Here is a 19,734-nt window from a genome sequence, read left to right as displayed (position 1 = left end):
TGTTTGTGTGTATAATATATATATATATATATATATATGTGTGTATATATATATATATATATATATATATATATATATATATATATATATATAATGTATGTATATGTGTGTGTGTGTATATATATATATATATATATATATATGTATGTATATGTATATAGCTTGGTGCATCTGTGTGCAAGGGGGAATGCATTCCTATCTCCTTTGTTGAGAAAAGTAGTGAGGATATGGATATAGTCTATGGCAACCAACCACTTTCTAACTTCATATCACATTTCTTGGGATGCCACCCCGCTAACTAACAGGACCATTCATCGTCTGATGTCATAAAAGCTGCCCCACTGCGGGGTAAACCTTGATGCAACCTGTTTGCTACCAGTGCTACATGCTATAACCTCTTTCTCCTCATTTCTTATTTGGGCAACATTCCAGAGATACTGTTAAGCAGAAGTGCCCACCAGTACATCTGCATTTTCCCACTTTGCAATGATCTGAGTCATGATCTTATCCCTATTTTAGCTAAAAGTCTGTATTCCTGTTCATTTTTCATTTATTGAAGAAACCTCTTAGTCTTTGGCCCTTCAGGACCCTGCATGTACCGTCTCCATCTCACCCCTTGGTTTCTTCAGTGCTATTAATGTTTATAGAAATCCTGCCTACTCTTCCAGGGTAGTAGTTTCTCACTTTTGCACAGAAGTCCAGTACCAGAAGAAATAGTGGAACAAATTGACTTGTTATTCCATTTGGGCTTTGTCAAAGGGACTGGATCCTTTACTGCTCCTTATACCTTCTGTGATGCCCACCACTGCTACCAATATGTGATGGGCACCAATATCTGTCGTCTCCAATCTGTGCCAGTAATCAAGGAGTATGAATCCTCACCACTGACACTTGAGAGGGATGTGCACTTGGAATACAAATGGATGCACTCAGTATTTCCAGATACAGACCTGTCTGTATCAAGTATGTTTTCCTTTAAGAGCACACAGGGAACACACTCAATCCAGGGTCTGGATGTCTCTGTCTGTCTCCCTCCAGATCCTCAGTAAGACTCCCCACTGATACAGCTGTAGGGTTAGGTCCTCAGCCAAATGTCCAAGTCAAGTCCTCCATCACTCTCTCTTTAAATCCAGTGCTTAATGTCCTTGCTCCAAGTAGCTGACAAACATACTGAGACATTTAATTTACTTACATATACACACACACACACACACCTCTGGGAAAGGCTGTCACAGGTCTACTAGCTATGCACCTTCTGCCCAGACTGTAAGGTAGTTACCACTGCCACCAAACACTTCACAATCAGCTACGTTAAGGGCCTTCCTTAACAAAGGGTGGCCAATTATACTATGCAATATTAATGCAAATGGTAGTAGTTCACCAAGATGGCTAGACCTTCTGGAGTGGCCCACACAATATCACCAAATATATATATATATATTTATTTATTGCATTTGTTTACCGGGAAAGTCCACTGGGCCTAGGAAGAGCCCATTTTCGTTGTAGGCCCGGTAAGTACTCTCAAAGGTTAATACTTTCTAAAAGAGTAATCCACAATGTAAAATTTAAATTCTATTTAATAATAAGGAACATAAAAATACTGAATATATATTCACAATGAACCACAGAGTTCAAATCACAGAAAATATTGAAAACAATGATGGGCAGACTCGTACAAATAAAGCAAAACAGTCCCTAAACTAAGCTTCACTATATTGTCTGAATCTAACAGAATTTACTGTTCTTTAAGAACTTACTTGAACAAGGCAAGATGAAATATGTGAGCAGTCTTTCTAGTCAGGCTGCCAAACAGAATATTCTCTCTATTCTCTGAGATTACTCCCCGTAAAATATAATGTCCAAGATGACTTGCAGAATGACCTCATCTGGTCACTTGACTCTAGGTTCCAACAATATCTGCTTTTGAAGTTTGAGACAGGACTTTAGCAGACTGCTGCAGTACACATTTAGAGCTTTATGGCAATGCCTAGCATCCAGAATCATTTACAACACTTCTCCCTTCTTTACGAAAGCTAAGAGATAATGGCTTCTCCCAGACCTACCTTCTTCAGGCCTACTCAGCACTGGGGGGGGGGGGGACGTTCAATGATTTAACAGCTCATTTACATTTCCCTTATTTTTCTTAAAGTAAGCCAGCTGATTAACCATTGTTGTGCCAGGAAATAACCTTCCTTATAATCCACCTTGGAGTTTAGGTATGTAGATACTCTGTTTTAACAGTTGAGGATAGAATGAAAATTGACAACATCAGTTAAAGTTATGTACTCACCATAACATTCCATATGTGTTCATTTTCTTTTTTTCTCAACTCCCCACCCAGCGACCCACATCCCTTTTCACAGTTGATTTCTGGAAGAACGAGAGTTTATTAGGACACAATTGTCCTTCAAGTTGAATTCCAGATATAGCGTCTTCTGTTAAGTACTTTGTAATAGTGTTTCCTACTTTACATCAGTAAGCAAACAAGATGTGAGGTATGTTAGGGGTTGGTGCATTATGAGTAAGGGAGGAGCTTGTGAGTTTTTTGGTGATCATGAGCTGAAGTAATGGCAGAGTCCGATCGAATCTGAACCCAACAGCTGAGGAAGAATGAAAATGGACAACATGGATGGAATGTTATGATGAGTACATAACTTATTTTTAAAAGAGTTTATAGTACCTTCTTTTCGTAAAGGTACTAGTTTGTCTTTTATTCTGATGTATGACCAGCCTACTGGATTCAAAAAATGTTCAGCTTGTGGACACAGAGTCCCTCCCCAAGGCCCCCATTCCCTTTGTGTCCAGTGTTTAGATGCTTCTCATCTTCAAGATAGCTTCAGTATCTGTGCCATCTTTGGATCTAGAACCTTTCAAGGCAAGAAAGAAAGTTTGATTCTCAAGGGTTTACTTCCCCATCAGACAGGGTTCTACCATGGCCTCTGAAACCAGAGAACCATCTACATCTCCTGCTACTGAAAGGAGGAAGGAGAAAGAAAGGTCTAAGGAAAAGCACCAAGGAAAATCAGGAGATGAGAAGAGATTGAAAGAAAAAAGGCAGAGAAGTCTGGAAGAATGTCATCACATCATCTACTGTCCTGTGTTCAGCACCTAAGTCATCGAGGGAGTCAGATCCATCTGCAGCCTGGATCTGAGCTCCCTCATCAAAATCTACCTTTTCCCTGGGCCGGTTAGCACCAGGGTGCATTTACCAGTACTCCAGCACAAGCAACCATCAAGACCTGTATCTGTAGCTTCTTCATCAAGGTCTCGTTGATCCACCAGAAGCAATTTACTGAGATGGATGCCGACCAGTTGATGAGAAAATTCCTGTGGACACAAATTCATCTGGGGTCCAACTGGCACTGTTCACTAGAGGAGGGCCAGAAATGGGCGTTTCAACCCTATCCCATCTCGTTTTGGCACAGACTCCTTTCCTGGAGCCGACACTCACGTCTGGACCCCCCCCCCCCACACACACACACACACACACACACACATATCATTGTTGGACCTGATAGTCTTAGGGACTTTAGTTTTGACTTCTACCTTTACTTTTTCTATACCAATGCATTTGGGTCAAGAAGTGTCCCAGTGCCAAAGCGTATGGGTCAGAGCACTGCAGGTGGAGTTGACTCCAAAGTTTTCAGAGCTGTTCCTCCCCCTTGGTGCTTCGGCGCTAGACAACTTGGCTCGGAGATCCTCCTTGGAACCAACCTCTGCTGGAGTTGCAGGACTCCCCCATGTCAGCTGACAGAGGTGGTTTCTTCTCTGCTCCAATGGCTAAATCTGCTTTCAAGGCTTTGGAAAGGGCCATAGGGCCATGGTTGGGCTAAGGAGACAGGTGCATCCACCAGGTTTGGATCCATCCTGACTCCCTGTGGATCCTGTGCCTCATTCTTTTCATTTGAGTCGACAGGGACAGACAGACTGACCCAATTAGCTTCGAGGCAGCTCAAGGTTCAAGCTGTCCATCTGATTCCGACATGTCTCTGTCACAGCCCCGATGTACATTCCGCGAAAAAGGACATGCAAACAGAAGCATGACTCCACTCCTGAGTCTGTCACTGAAGACGTGGATTTAAATGAAAAAAGATCCCCACCACCAAGGACTTCACCTTTGGGTACATACTAGAATTGATGAAGCAGAGGAGGGGAGATGATCCATCAAAGCTCCTTCTGATGAGTCGGTGTTCCGTAAAGCTTTTGGGTCTGCCCCTTCTGTGTCCTTGGTGGCCCTACCTCGTGAGGACTTAATAAACCTTGTTGCTCAGAAGTTTAGAAGGAAACTGATGCAGCAGAGCACTTTCCTGAAAAACAGGACAGAATCTTGATAGACCAAAAGGATAGGAAACAGGCTAAAGACCTTCTAGTAGAAGCCATGGTGGAAGTGCAGCCACAAAGAAGGAGCTATCTGAAGAAGGTTCCTCTGTCCATTCCCCTAACCGAGTCCAGGACATTGCACAGACTAGGAAAACGGACTTGTGCTTCAGTGACTTTTGCACTTCGATGCATTTCCAGAGGGACCTGATAAAGTTTTCATGTCACTTTTTGAGTAACTTGCCATTGGATGTCCAAAATTGGTTAATGCTGAAATGTTTACCCTGCATTCTACATCTAATGTGGCCATGCAGCCTCCATCAAATGCAACTGATGGCACATCAAGCGACCGGCGCAAGTATTACCATGTGTCCCAATTTTGTGGAAAGCTTAATGGTGTTCCTATATAAATGCCTCCTACAATTGTTCTACTCTGACCCAAGGTAAAGGAAATGCTTACCAGAAGAGAATCAGATGGTAAGACCCTGTCTGCCATTTTTGTACTCCACAAAGATCCTTTTCTCAGAATCAAAGGGGATGTAGGAAAATGTGTCAAAAAGTCACAGGGGTTTCACCACCACACTCCTGTGGATAGACCTCCCCATGGCAGAGATGGAGGTAATTCGAATGGATGCTGTTGAAGGGACACTTAAAGTTGCACTCTTCAGCCTAGAAAAGCATAATGTCCAATTCATGGGTGCTAAGGATAATCGGCAGAGGCTACACCATACCCTTTTTTTATAAACCCCAAAGAAATGATTGAATATTCCCAGTATTCCACCCAATGAGTTGTAATCTGTAGCAACAGAAGTGTTAAAGTTGCTGAACAGAAGAGTCAACCAGCTGATCTCCCTGAACAGTTAGGATCCAGAATCTGTTCCAGTTTCTTTTTAGTTACAAAGAAGACAGGGGACCTCAGACCAATTTTGGATCTCCGCCACCTCAGTCAACATATCAAACAAAGTTGCAGATGGTAGTGATACAGTCCCTCCTGCCTCTGTTGAGGAAGGGTGATTGGATGGGCTCTGTAGATCTCCAAGACTCCTACTACCACATCAAGATCTGAAGGTAATTCAGGAGATTCCTCCATTTCCAGCTAGGAGCCATTCACTATCCATTCATTGCAGTGCCATTTGGTGTCACCACAGCCCCCGAGGGTTCACCTTGATTATGGCAGCGATAGCAGCTCCCTTATGACTGCAAGGGATCCAAGTCTTCCCATACTTGATTGGCTCATAACTGCTACCTCCAAGGATCTGTTATTACGATATTGGACATTTCTTCTCAGTCTTGCAGTCCAGTCGAGGATAACAGTCAACCTCATGACAAACTGCCATCCACGAAAAAAAATAGAATTTATAGGATGCCAGGTAGACCTGGTTCATCAAATTGTGAGACTTCCCATTACAAGGGGCTGTTTTTTTATGACTTGTAACCTCAGCAGTGATACAGTATCCCTACCCACAGGCAAGACTGATCCTCTCTCTGTTAGGTCTGATGCATTCTACTGTTACATTAGTCCCATTAAGAAGATACCACATGAGAATGCTACAGTGGATACTGTCCATCCAATGGTCACAGAGAATTCATCCCCTTCGCATCAAAATCCACCTTACTCAAGTTTGCAAAAAACATATGGGTAGGTGGATCATTCTCTGTCAGAGGTAGAGGCAGATCCTTTTGCCAACCTGTTCCCAAGCCACAGTAAACCTTAAAAAAAACAACTTTAGTTTACTTTAAAAGTAAACTTTCTGGGGGGGGGGTGCATTTTGAGGGGAGGGCTATCCAAGGGATCTGTTATCAGTGGAGGCCAAACTTCACATCATTGTTTTGAAGAGTACTGCAGTCATCCTAGCATTGCAGGGTTTTCAGGAATTCCTACCCAACAGTGTGATTTCCATCCAAACAGCACGATGGTGGTACTGTATATCAACAAATGGAATGGAACACATTCGTATCCTTTTTTCCAGGAGACCATACAAGTCTGGCAATATGCAATGTCTTTCCACTGCTTTCTAATAGCAAAGCACATTCCTGGAAAGCGAAATATACTGGCAGACAGGTAGACCAGGATTATACTATTACCTCATAAGTGCTCTCTCAAACAGTATTCGTGACAGTGATCTTTAGCCACTAGGGCCAACCTTGATGCAACCTCTTTGCCTCCTACCTAAACAATAAATGCAGCAGTTTACCCTCATCCCTTCACAGGGACTGGCAGTGAAAGATGCTGTAGTCCACACTTGGCCTCGAAGTCTCCTATACACCTTTATACCGATGCTGCCTCTTACAAAATTCATTCAGAAAGCCGCAAGGTCAAGATGATCCTCATTGCCCATTTTTGCCTGTGCAGTTATGGTTTCCTTTCCTTTGGCCTCACTTACTGCACCCACCATGAGTACTTGATTCCATGTGGGATCTAACCAGTCACCCATCCAGGGTTGCCTGTACCTGATTTTCAGACCATAAAATTAACCACATGGTTTCTCCAATTTTAACAATAGCCATAGATACCAGACTTTTTTCTCCAATAGTCCATATAATATTTTCTGAAAAGGAATCAACCAAAGACTTACAAGAGCAAATAGAAAAAGTTTTCTATTTGGGCATTCTCGACTGGTTTAGACCCCTTCTCATTTTCTCTTCCATCGATAGTGGAATTTTTTTCAGAGCTTTTTCTGCGAAGTTTTAGTTGCTCAAGTCCAGATGTCCACCGTTTCATATTTTCACACAGGAGATTTGTTGCATCGCTTGAGTAGCCAGAGTTTTCCTCAAAGGAACTTTCTTGTTGAGACCTTCTGGTCGAGATCAAGTCACACCTTGAGATGTCACAGTCCTGCTTTAGTCATTGACTCAAAAAACGTTTCAGCGCACAACCTTAACCAATTTAAAGTTCCTTTCTCAGAAGACCATTTTTTCGGATTGCTATTACTTTGACTAGATGAGTTTCGGAGCTGCAAGTGCTCTCATGCAAGCAGTCTTTTGTCATATTCCACAAGGATAGAGTTTCACTAAGGGCAAATCCTTCCTTTCTTCGAATGGTGACATCTGAAGCAAATTTAAATCAACACATTAACTTGTATTCTTGGCAAACTTTTCTGCCCAAGGAGAACACATCATTCATACCTTAGATGTCCCAGACAGCTCAGAGTTTATATACATCACACCAAAGACATCAGAAAATCAGACCAGCAATTTCTTTTTTTCCAAAATAAAACTAGGCAACAGGTATCAAGGGTCACTTTAAGTTGCTGGCAGATTGCATTTCCTTTGTTTAGAAAACACGAGTTGCTTTTGCACTCAAAACCCAAGGCTGATTCCACCAGAACAGTAGTCATCTTGACAGCATTAGAACACTTGAATTCCTATCGGTGACATCTGTATAGCACCAACATGGTCCAACAGCTCACATTTTTGTATCTCTTTATAAATTGGTTATACAATCCAGAGCCCGTGCTTGCTTTGACTCTGCCATTCTCACAAATGTCTTTCCTTGAGTCTACACAGACCCTTTTTAGGCAGCTTGGGAATCTGTTCCTTTCGTTGAATTAGACAAAAATAGACAACATCAGATATGAAAGTTATGTACTTGCCATAAAAGTAGATCTGTGTTATCCCATTTTCATCTGGTTCAATATCCCTCCCCTCTTCCACCTTCCAAATTGCCATTCCACATCTTCTGGGACTGGCAGACCTTGACTACGATCCTGTCTGTTTATAGGTTCATAGGAGGTTACTAGAGTAATGGCCCTAAAGCCTTTACAAGCCTAACCATGTAAAAAAAAAAAAAAAATCTGTGTACCCTAATTGAGAATAGTTAGATGGTCATTGTTAGAGTGATTCTGTGATCAGCACTGACTACACCTGGCATGGAACATTTCTGATTCCCTTTTTCCATTTTCTATAGTTTTGATATGTAATTAGAATAGTCAACAAACTTGATCTGGATTAAATCAGTTAGGAGGAGGGAATTGTGGGTAAGAGAGGTGTCAGAGCTCTTGGTTCCAGTAATCTGGTATAAGGTGCTGAGCTCCGATTCGACAACCTAAATGTTAAATTGAGCGAAGATGGGACAACACGGATCTGTTATGGTAAGTACATACATTTTGTTTCCTGCGTTTGAACCAGTGTCATGGCAGAGTTGAAGTTTTTGTCTTGCAAGCAACTTCCTTTTTTTGATCATAATTTCAGTCACAAGAGTCTCTGAGTTGCAGACCTTAACTTTGCAGTCCCCCTCTTAAATGGGGTTTCATAAGCATAGAGTTTTCCATGTGTACATAATCTGTCATGCCAAAGGTAGCCACTGACTCTAGCTTTAATCAGTCAGTACACCTTCCAGTATTTTGTCCTACATAGGTATTCTTGAATGATTAGATTCTGTGTGGATAGAACGAAACATTCAGAAGAGGCTGTCAGTTCAGAACAAAAACTTTGTTTCAACATGTCTAGAATTAGAATTAGAATTGTATTAGCTACATGATCGATTGGCTGACTGAAATTCTGTTATGAAAAATACAATAAGCATTTGCCCTCTCATCCAGTGACCTGTTCCACTACCCGCAAAACCTTTTCTCGTAATGCAGTCTTAATAGTTAATGTAACAGCTGCTTGGTTTTTATTGAATATCTTTGCAAGGTGCTATAAGCTGGATGTGGTTTCTAGGTTTAGGTCTTCCTTTTGACACTGCCATTACAGGTATGTTCCCATGAGAGAGGCTACTCTGGAGAATGAGCTTGCAACTCTGTCCTAAAGTTAATAAAGATGGACCGCCACATACCAGTTGTGAAAGTTGCGAAATTACCTTAATGATGGTTAGGAATGAGTAATTCCATCCTCCACCCAGGGGGTGTCTCGTTATGTTTTATCTGCTTTGTGTAGCATGCCAAAGATCTGAAGAGGGAAGCCTTTACTAAGAACATTGTTAATAAAATGGAGGAGCTTAGAAGCCTTGGAAAGTTTTAGGTGACGAAGACCTCTGATGGGCTTTAGTCAGTAGTTAGTGAGGATGGATGTGAATGCATGTCTTTTTTTTTCAGGTATATAACTTCTGTTGCAATTCTTTTGACAGAGCGTTTTTTGTGGAAGATGATTCTGTGGGGATTGTTGGACAAATGTATCAAGTATTTATGTATATAGTATTTTATTTTTTGGTCAACATAGTCTGACTGGGCAGAACCCCAGAACCCATTTTCATTGCAGGTTAGGGGAGAAAAATTCCATTGTATTGAGTAATTTCATGATGACCATGTATGATGGAATTGAGGATCTGAATAGGATAAAAAGTAAGGGAGGACTTGTCTAGTAAGTAGCTAACTACATAAGAAGGTAGTGTCTACACTTGAAGCCTAAATTTATACCGTCCGATCTGACAAAAAATTGAACTTTTGAATTTCAGGCTTCAGTTTAAACTTTCTTTTGACTGACTTCCACATGCTTAGACTTCTGTGTAGCAACGGCATAGATTTCCAGCTAGTAGTCTCATACGAGATGGATCCTCACCTTTGTTGGAAACAGGATGTTGCAGTTGATGTTTTATCAGATATGAAGCAACAATGACCTCCCCTCGTAGGGACTGGTAACAGGGTATAGGCAAAGAGAAAAGAATAGGAGACTGCCAAGTGAAAGACCAGATCTGGTCGAGTCTAGAACATAACCTTCTGTTAAAAATGATAAATTGTAGGGCATATAAAATAATGTACGATAACTGTAATTAAGAAGATCTTAGACAAAATGGATAAGGGAGAATGAAAAGGCAATTTACAAAGGAACCGATGGAGGGCATACCTATGGCTCCCAAGTAAGCAATAACATTCCATAGGTTTAGGATTTTTTGCATGGAATTTTTTGAAGGAATATTTCTATACCTCAAGCAGACTCCAGTGAATTTTTCTTGGGTAAAGAGCAAATGCCGGAGGTTGAGAAAGAGAGAAGTAACTAGTAAGAAGGTTTTTGGGAATGTAACAAGTTGGTAGGTTTTAAAAAGTTCCAGCAGAGTACTTTGCCAGAAATGCTGGAAGAGCAAATAATTAAAGTTAAGGAAATAAATCTTTTGAGCAAAGATATAGGAATGGAATTGCCTAGACATAGGTAAGGCCTTATCAAGTTTAATGGTACTGGCAGTCAAAATCAAAACCAGCCATAACTGAAGTATTGAATATTGTAAAGGAAATAATCGAATTAGAGGTGGGATCATTAAAAAAGGAATGTAGCAAATTGCATGCAAATAAATATTTTTAAAATTTGTGTGAACAGTCCAGGCAGAATAATGTTCAGAGAAGTAAAATGTAAGGGAAGGCAGGTTATGTAATGTTGGGGTGAATGCTTATTAAATGTATATAATGCTTGAAAACAAATAATTACACTGACTTGTTTTCTATTTAATGTATGTTTAATCATGCCACCATTCAAAATATATAAATTTAATTAAGGTGCTTAAAAATATGGAATGACAATAACGTAACAGCTAGTTGGAAAGCTATGGTTTTATTCTTAAATTTGCATGCATTTTTTTTCTGTCTTTTATGCCCTGAACAGAAATTTGCCTGAATATTATGCTGTAGTCTCCCAGCCTGTTGATTTGGTAAAAATCCAGCAGAAGTTGAAGATGGAAGAATATGATGATGTGGACCAGCTCACTGCAGATTTTCAGTTGCTGTTTAACAATGTTAAAGCGTATTATAAGGTACAGTACAGAACATCATATTTAAGAATTCCAGAGTGAAAAAGACTCTAACAAATCATAATGTTAGCATGTATACAAGTTTTTTTTTTTTTTTCATCTAGAGGCTTTCTGTATATAATTATTATTTCCCCTTATACACCACTGATGAATCTCCTTTATAATTTTATTTTCTAAATGGTTTCTTGGTTTGCAGTTTGTGTAGCTTTCAATGGGATGCTTTGAGAATGCCTGTGACTCAGATTCACAAACACCATGCCTGGCCAGCAGCTCTAGAGTGGTGCCAGCAAGCATGTTACTTAATCATAGGCAGTCTTTTTTTTTGGGGGGGGGTATATTTTATGGGGGGTCTGTTCTTACTTCCTCCATTTTAGATATTGGAGCAATTAAATTCCAAAATCACAGGCTGTAGAACCAAGGTGGACATCTTAAAACAGCTGGAAAATTTGGTGGAAGAAATATGTGATATAGCCTTGAAGCAGAGACTGTAGAAATGTTCTTATCACACCTAATGCAAACAAGTACGCCTGATGTTAAGTACAGCTATTGACCTCACTGACACTTGTACAGTTGCTGTCACATAGCCTGTGATCAGAATGCACACAAGGATCAGAATACAGCCCTTGCTAGAAGATTTTAAAAAGCATTTGAATTTGCCACTGGGCAAACATCCTTTCTGGTTCCAGGTTGCAGAATGTATTCAGTCACCTGGAGCAGAAAGGTAAGGTAGTACAGACTGTAAAACAGCTGTTGTGTTATCTACTGTCATAGCAAAACACACAACTTTTCTGACTAAACATTGGCCATTTTCTTAGAAACAAGCGCAGACTGAACAGTTTAAAATGAAAAGACTTTGAGGGCCCTAATCCCATTGTCTAGAGGGATGAGGCAGTGACTACAACCCAGATGACCTATGTATGATTAGCACAAAGGCTGAGGGGCCAGTTGGAGAAATGTATTAATACTCATTTGTTAACCATGTAGGCCCACTGGGCATACATTTCCTCTTCAGGGGTGACCCAGGAAGAGTGTCTGGTTAATTGACTTACTCAAGGTCAGATAGTAGACGAATGCTGATGGAATCAAACCCTGCACCACAAGAATTACAGCTCATAGCTTGAACCCTCTACACCAACAGCCAGACTGAGTAGCCAAAGTTAACTATTTGTTTGTGGCGAGAAGTAGGTTGCTAATTCCATGGCACTGGCAACACCAAACAGTAGCTGGGTTGGCCTTCCTTGTCAACATATACTGCTCTCTCTCGAATTTGAGGGGAGTGTATATAGGAGCACGTATACCTCCCCGTCCCCACCTGGCTGAAATTGTGAGTCATCAAGCAACCGTTGAGAGGGTTGTTGGGTATGTTTTTCATTAGGACCACAAGTTGGTCCACTCCTTATCAGACAGCTTTTACCATAAGGTGAATCAGTGGCTGCCATTTGATTACAGGTAGAGAATCCATCAAGCAGATCTTAGGGAGGGGAGAAAGTGAGAAAAAAAGAAAAAAATGTCTTTTGAGAAAAGCCACTGAGGAGGAGACAGAAGCTGAGGCAGCAGTCAGAAGGGAGGTGTAATTCCCCCTCCCAGCAGGAGGATGTCTTTCTGTTTTGATTACCTTATCCCCTTCCTCTGTTAGTAGGGTGGAACGGAGGGGGCAACAGCCAGGGCACAAAACGTTAAGGTCTTCATTGCAAGGCTGGTATTGGATTTACAGTCTTAACTGAAGAGCATAACTTTGCAGTAGGAAGGAGAGAAAGACACAGACTGAAGTCCGTATAAGTTTCTGTCAGATGACAGACTAGCCTTTAGGTAAGCCTCAGAAGGGAGAAAAAAAGGAAGATGGGAAAACTTAGAGCACTTGAGTGATGTTGTCCCAGAGAAGAATGGCAAGATGCAGATTTGGTGAAACTTGTCCCTCATAACTGGATAAAGTTCTCAGACCTTCCGAGAGTCATTACTATTGGAGTAGAGAGCTGCTTGTTCGATTCCATCGTGATTGCACCAACCACAAAGAAAGCATTCTCAGACTGAGCTCTGTGATCCCCTCACCTAATAGCGAATCTAGGAGAGGGAACTGATTTGATACCAATTTGAGAAGCGAGTCAAACCTTGGAGTAATTTTCCCTAAGGATGTTTAGTTATATTTATCATATGACAGGGTTCCAAAGGGATCTGGCTGAGCAACCCTAGATTCCCGTAGCAGACACCCACAACTGACACTAGGGAGGTTTTGAAATTGCAGTTCTGCACTATGTTGTCTATCCCTAACTTTACTTTGAGGTTTTTTTTCAACACAGCTGAATGAGCAGCTAGGGTGGCAAGCACTGGCATTGCTATTCCCTGTTGTTCCTCTGAAGACTGTATGACTTTACAGAAGAGCTCTTGGATCATGTGGCCCAGGCAGGTATGACCCTAGCTTTGAGTAGCATCCTGCCTTCGCCCAGAATGATACCAAAATGTAAGGACAAAGTGATTGACTTCATCAACTGGCTAAGCTTCTGGTATCATTCAAAAAAGGTTCCAGTATCTGCCTGGGAACGACATGATCGACAGGCCACGATGCTTTGCCAGAGATGGTCTGCACCTGTCGCCCCTGGGATTCAGGTTACTGGCTAAGGCTCTTGCCACCCCTATAGTGCCTTTTTTAGGTAAAGTTCAAAGGACAAAACCACCACCATAACAGGTACAAGCATGCAAAATCTGAAGGTAATGCTACTCAATGCTAGAAGTCTAAACATCAAAATGCACTCTCTCAAGGCACTCCTAAAAATGGAGAACACTGATATCTGTGCAGTAACTGCGACCTGGTTCAAGGCTCCAGAGAGCACCTGTGCAATACCAGGCTACACCTCTTACCACAATTTTCGGCCACCAAACCAGGATCGAAACACTAAAGGTGGAGGAGTGTCAATATTCACCAAGGATATTCACACCACCGGGTTAGTTGCCCAACACAATGCGTCTGAAGTTCTCCAGGTGCAACTAACACTAGGTAAGACTGCAATCCAAATTGTAGCTTGCTATAGATTCCCCACCATGCCCCAAGATTCTCACTACACCTTTCTAAACCTACTGGAAAATATTAATATACAACCAAACACCCTAATACTGGGTGATTTCAACTACCCCGCCATTAACTGGGAAAACTACTCGTGTACCAACACCTTTGCCCAACGGTTCTTGGAATTCATAAATCCCAATGCCCTGGATCAACTAATCCATAGTCCTGCCAGGGGCTCCAATATCCTAGACCTGGTCATTACCAACATGGGAAATCAATGCTCCACACCTATGGTCACCCCCTCGTTGGTCAGGTGAGACCATAAGCTAATCACCCTTAACATCCACATCCCACCCCCACCCCCCCCCCCCAATAAGGAAACCTCCATAAAAAAACTTCTCCAAAGCCAACTTCATGCTACTCAAATCAGAAGTTACAAACTTCGACACCCATGCAGACGGGAACTGAAAGTTCGACTGCTGAGTCCTACAATAAGGCACTGTACGAGCACATCCACTCATGAATGAATTGTGCCATCCTAAATAGAACCAAGATGCTCTCCTCCAAAAAAAGGAAGCCAATCTGGTGGTCCCCTGCCGTAAACGGAGTTTACAACAAAAGGAAGAAACTGTTGCAGAAAAGAGGAAAATCCCAGGATGCAAAAAAACTCCCTTACCAGCCTCAGTAAGGAGCTGAGATCCCTCATAAAATCCTCCAAAGCTAGTTATGAAAATAAAATTGCCAAAGATTCCAAAGACAACCACAAGGCATTCTATAACTATGTCAGGAACTTAAATGGCAATGCTCAGACCTGCTATGAGCTACAACGGAATGGCATTAAATATACTGATCCCAAGGATATTGCCAATATCCTGGCAGATCGATAAAGTGCCAACTTCACCCCCCTCTCACCCCCTAAATGGCCCATCTCAATACCGGAAGATTGCCAAATTCCGGTAATAACGGCCACACAGGTAAAAAATGCACTCTCCAAAGCTAAGAATACAGCATCCATGGGAGCAGATGACATCATGGGCTGTGTACTACATGAACTACAAAATGAACTGGCACCTCACCTAAGTGTCATGTTTAATTATACCCTCACCTCAGGCTTCGTGCCCACTGAGTGGTGCACAGCTACAGTTATCCCACTCCACAAGGGGGGGATCCACCTTGGATCCTGGGAACTACCACCCCATCAGTCTGATGAACCTAATCTGCAAGGCCATGGAACGTATTATCATGGAACTTATAAACAAAAACATTGGCAACCTTAAAACACTGGACCCCACCCAGTTTGGGTTTGTGAAGGGCCGATCTTGTCTCCTGAACCTGATTGCCTTCTTTGAATCAGTCTCCAGAACCTGATTGACTTCTTCGAATCAGTCTCCAGAGCCATGGACGAGGGTAAGGCAGTCCACACAGCCTATCTGGACCTCGCTAAGGCCTTTGACACCATCCCCCACTCTGAAATCATAGATAAACTTACTAAGTTGGGCATTAATCCCTACGTCACTCGATGGGTTGCCAACTGGCTTACTGACAGAACTCACACTGTAAAAGTAGCTGACTCCAAATCCAGCTCCAGACAAGTGGAGTACCTCAGGGTTCAGTCCTGGGACCTCTCTTGTTTGGCATGTACTTCTCTGAAGTGCAGGCCAACACTAGGGGCCTCTGGCTAACAAAGTTCGCAGATGACTGCAAACTGGAAGCCATTATTGAATCCCCAAATGATGTGGATACTCTACAAAAGGGCGTTATAGAAACAGATGCTTGGTGCCAGAGCCATGGGCTCAAGCTCATTGCCAAGAAATGTATAGTTATCCCCTTTGGGAAAAAACATGTATCCATGAATTACCACATAGGTGGCAGTACACTAAACACCGAAAGTGTGATAAGAGACTTAGGGACACAGGTGGACAGTGGTCTCACCTTCAATAACCACATCACCACAACAGTCAGGAAATCTTCCTATGTGGCACACCTCATCACTAAGGGCTTTTCATCCAGAAAAAAGGAGGTCATTGTCCCACTGTACTCATCCCTCATTAGGCCCATTATAGAATATAATGCCCCATTTGGTATGTACCTCTCAAGACATCTGCAACAACTGGAAAGGTCGCAGAAATACCTCACTAATCAAATCACAGGACTAAGGCAGATGCCCTATGCTGACCGTCTTAAAAAAACTCCAGCTGTACTCTTGTCGCATATCGTCTACTCCGAGGCGATCTCTGCTCAACATACAAGGCCGTGTCAAACCCAGTGCTGTTGGACATGCTACACTTAAAGAAATCCCAATCTAAACTTTGTCATCACAATATACAAAGCATGCTGGAGGGATAGGTTCCTCACCCAGAGACTCCCCAGACTCTGGAATAGACTGCCCATACATGTCAAGCAGAGTGCCTCTTTGGCGCTCTTCAAAAGGAATCTTGATGAATTGGATGGGAGAAAGGAAATTCGCCCCCGGGGATTACGTCAGTCACCCTGCTAGACAGGGGTCCAGGGAAGTAAATAGTGTGGGAAGAAATAGCCAGGGAATTGTTATGGCTAGGCTTGTATAGGCCCTAGGGCCGATAGCCTAGTACCAGCCTATGAACCTATAACTTCAGTGTCCATTTTCAGTGTCCTTACAATGTATTATTCCCATTTGGTCCCAAAGTTAGACACATTGATGAGTGAGCAGGGGGATAAAAAGCTATCTGTCATGTGAGTTTGTTTTTCTTCCCATCAGCAATCCTTCTCTAGGAATCAGTAAGGTAGCAGACTTCTCTGGTTTAAAAAAAAGTCAGTGTTATTCCCCCAACTCCTGTTCGGATAGGGTCCCTTGTGGCAGACGGAGTACTAATAGACACTACCCCAGAGGCAGAGGAGTTCTGCGCAGCCAAGGGTTTAATGATTCCTTGTCCATCAAAGCCTTATAGCACTCCTGAAAACTTACCCATCTGCTCCCCTCTGAAGACAGAAGACACTTTTCCCTTCGACATCATAATTGGATGGCCATCAGAAAAGATTCTTAAATGAAGAAAAGTATGTCTGGAGGCAGCATTATTGCATTTGTTTCCAGCCCGCATTACCCACTGAGGTCTTTCCAGATGTTCCACTGCACCAAAGAAGGAACTCATCACATAAAATTTCATAGTTGCTGCAAAAAAAAAAAAAAAAGCCATCCAGGAGGTCCCGCCAGACCAAAGTGTAGTTAAGTTTCTGTAGTTCCCTTGAAAAACAAGGACCTTAGGCCTGTTTTAGATCTCAGCGATCTGAATGTATACATATGACAGTGTTCCAGATAGTCACAGTGTAGTCCATCATTCTGCTACAGAGGAAAAAGGATTGGATGTACTGTGTAGATCCTGAGGACGTCTACTACCAGGTGAAGATTGCAAGGCAGGACAGAAGGTATTACCACTTCTTGGGACTCTGTCATTACCAGTTTTGAACTTTACCCTTTGGTCTTAACAGCTTAGGTATTCACCAGATTTGTGTTGGTGGTAGCATCTAACTGCAAATGCAAAGGAATCCTTGATCCTTATGAGAGATTATTTGGTCCTCTTGTGTTGGTATTTTGGTATCTTTGTAAACTTTAAAAAGTCAAACCTGGAACCCAGACAGCCCTTAGTCTTCAACAGATGCCAGTTCGACACAGTTCTTCAGATTGCAAGACTTCCAGAGTCAAGACTGACCCTCCCTTCATCTACAGGCACAAGATCCTCTGTGGCATCTTCCATCTCTTTGGTTCTTCATGCAAGATTTTTCATGAGAGTACTGCAGTGGTTGCTGTCATTTCATTGGACCCAGTCCACCTACTGTCCTATCACCACATTAAATTGTCTTCCCTGTGTCATCATCAGCTGCTGTGGTGGATACAATCCCCTCTGGTTCAACAGGAATGCTCACTCTTTCTTTACCATCTGACATGGTTACTTCAGACTTCTGTAGTCTGTGGTTAAGGGTGGGGTGGGGGTGGGGCATTGAGTGGAGAAAGGTCCATGGGATGTGGACTGATGTAGAAGCCCATCTCCACATCAGTGTTCTAGAGAAGAGGACAGTCCTAGTTTTGTATGTACTTTAGGATATCCTTCCCCAGATTGAGATTTCCATCCAGACAGACCAACACCTCGGTAGTATGGATACATCAGCAAGCAAGGGGGAGCCAGCTTACACCCACTAGGCAGGGAGTCCTTGAAAATGTGGTAGTGGACCATGTCTCCATAACATTTTCTAATAGTAATGCATATTCTAATTCAAGCCAATATTCTAGTGGACAAGCTGAGTCGATACATCCTCATGCCTCATGAGTTGTCCTTCAACACATTAGTGGCAACCAAGGATATTCAGCCACTAAGGCAGCGTTGCTGTGACTTGTTTTCCACTTCCACCACCAAAACGTGCAGCAGCTACTTTGTCCTCCTCCCTGCACAGGGATAGTCATCTTGGAATGGTGTGGTCCATCTTTGGCCACCTGGACTTCTTTATGCTTCCACCCCTTCTCTCATAACAACGTTTCTGCAGAAAGTGTGTTGGTGCAATGCAGCTGTCAGTTTCATTACCCCTTTCTGACCCAGACAAGTATAGCTTCCTCACCTGTGGCCTTTATGTTCTGTAGATGAGAAATTTGATCTCCTTTCTCACTCATCTGGCAGGCCTCATCTGAATGTCAGGTCCCTTAGACTTGACTGCATGGTATCTTTAGTACCAGTGATGGCCACTGACTCATCCTTGCCTACCAGAGATGTTCATATCCTGTCTGCCTTTCAGGAATTTTCTACAAAAGTAAAAGGTTTTCCCCCATGAGATACTGATAAAGGCTTAGAGCCCTGTTTAGTGTCTATCCCCTCTATTTTACAATTTTTAGCTTGCCTTTTTGATTCAAGAACAAAATATTGTACCATTAAAGACCAGATTGCAGAAATTTCCAATTATCACTCTGTATCATATTGCACTTCCATAGCATTCCTCAAAGTATGCAAAGCCATTCTCAAAGAAGCTTTCTTATTTAGGCCTCGTACTAAGGAGTCTGCCCCCTCCCACCTTGAACTTCACTTTGTAAGCTCTAACAGAACTGCTTTTTGAGGATGCCTCCTCCTTAAAATTCCTCTCATGGAAGACTTTATTTCTTGTGGCAATGACTTCTGCAAGCAAAATTCTAGAATTACAGGCGTTGTCATGTAGACAGACTTATTTGATCTTCCACAAAGACAGTCTCTCCCCCACATTCTCTCAGACCCTCCTTTGTACCAGAAGTAGCCACACAGTCGTCCTTGAACCAGTCTATTCATTTGCCTGTTTTCCCAGTCATTCCAACCAAGGAGAGTACATGCAATTGCATGTCTTTGTGAAATGGAGTTTTCGTTTTACATGCCCATCACCAGATGCAATTTTGTCTTCACCAGATTGTCTACATTTGAGGATAGCCAACTCTTTTTCAAGGGTTAAACTTGAATCTAAAGTTTCCAAAGTCGCTCTGTTCAGATGGTTGTCAGATTGCATAACTTTTATTTTTACTTCTGAAAAGACTGACACTCTTCCAAGCCTGAAGCTCATTTCTTCTAAGTCTATGACAACTTCTACTGCCTTCTTCAGGCAGCCCACCTCAGATGGTATCGTCTCTGCAGCAGCTTGATCTACAGTGTGCCTTCTTCAAACAGTCCACCACAGACGATATCGGTTCTGCATCAGCTTGATCTACAGTGTGCCGCCTTCAGACAGTCCACCACAGACTGTATTGGCTCTG

The 19,734-nt window shown here is 42.3% G+C and overlaps 1 protein-coding gene across 13 annotated transcripts in view; it reads left to right on the top strand.

Annotated features, from left to right (window-relative positions):
* PBRM1 (polybromo 1) overlaps positions 1-19,734 on the top strand; it is a 2,726,611-nt gene that overhangs the window by 302,572 nt on the left and 2,404,305 nt on the right. For all 13 annotated transcript variants that reach the window (XM_044078866.1, XM_044078877.1, XM_044078870.1 and 10 more), the window contains exon 6: positions 10,852-10,999. In XM_044078866.1, coding sequence (XP_043934801.1) covers positions 10,852-10,999 — 148 coding nt within the window. The remainder of the gene's footprint in view (positions 1-10,851; positions 11,000-19,734) is intronic.

The sequence above is a fragment of the Protopterus annectens genome, chromosome 7.part1 (genome assembly GCF_019279795.1).
Source record: "Protopterus annectens isolate FY-2018-M chromosome 7.part1, PAN1.0, whole genome shotgun sequence".
Taxonomy (NCBI): domain Eukaryota; kingdom Metazoa; phylum Chordata; order Ceratodontiformes; family Protopteridae; genus Protopterus; species Protopterus annectens.
This window is presented reverse-complemented; position numbering and strand designations above follow the sequence as displayed.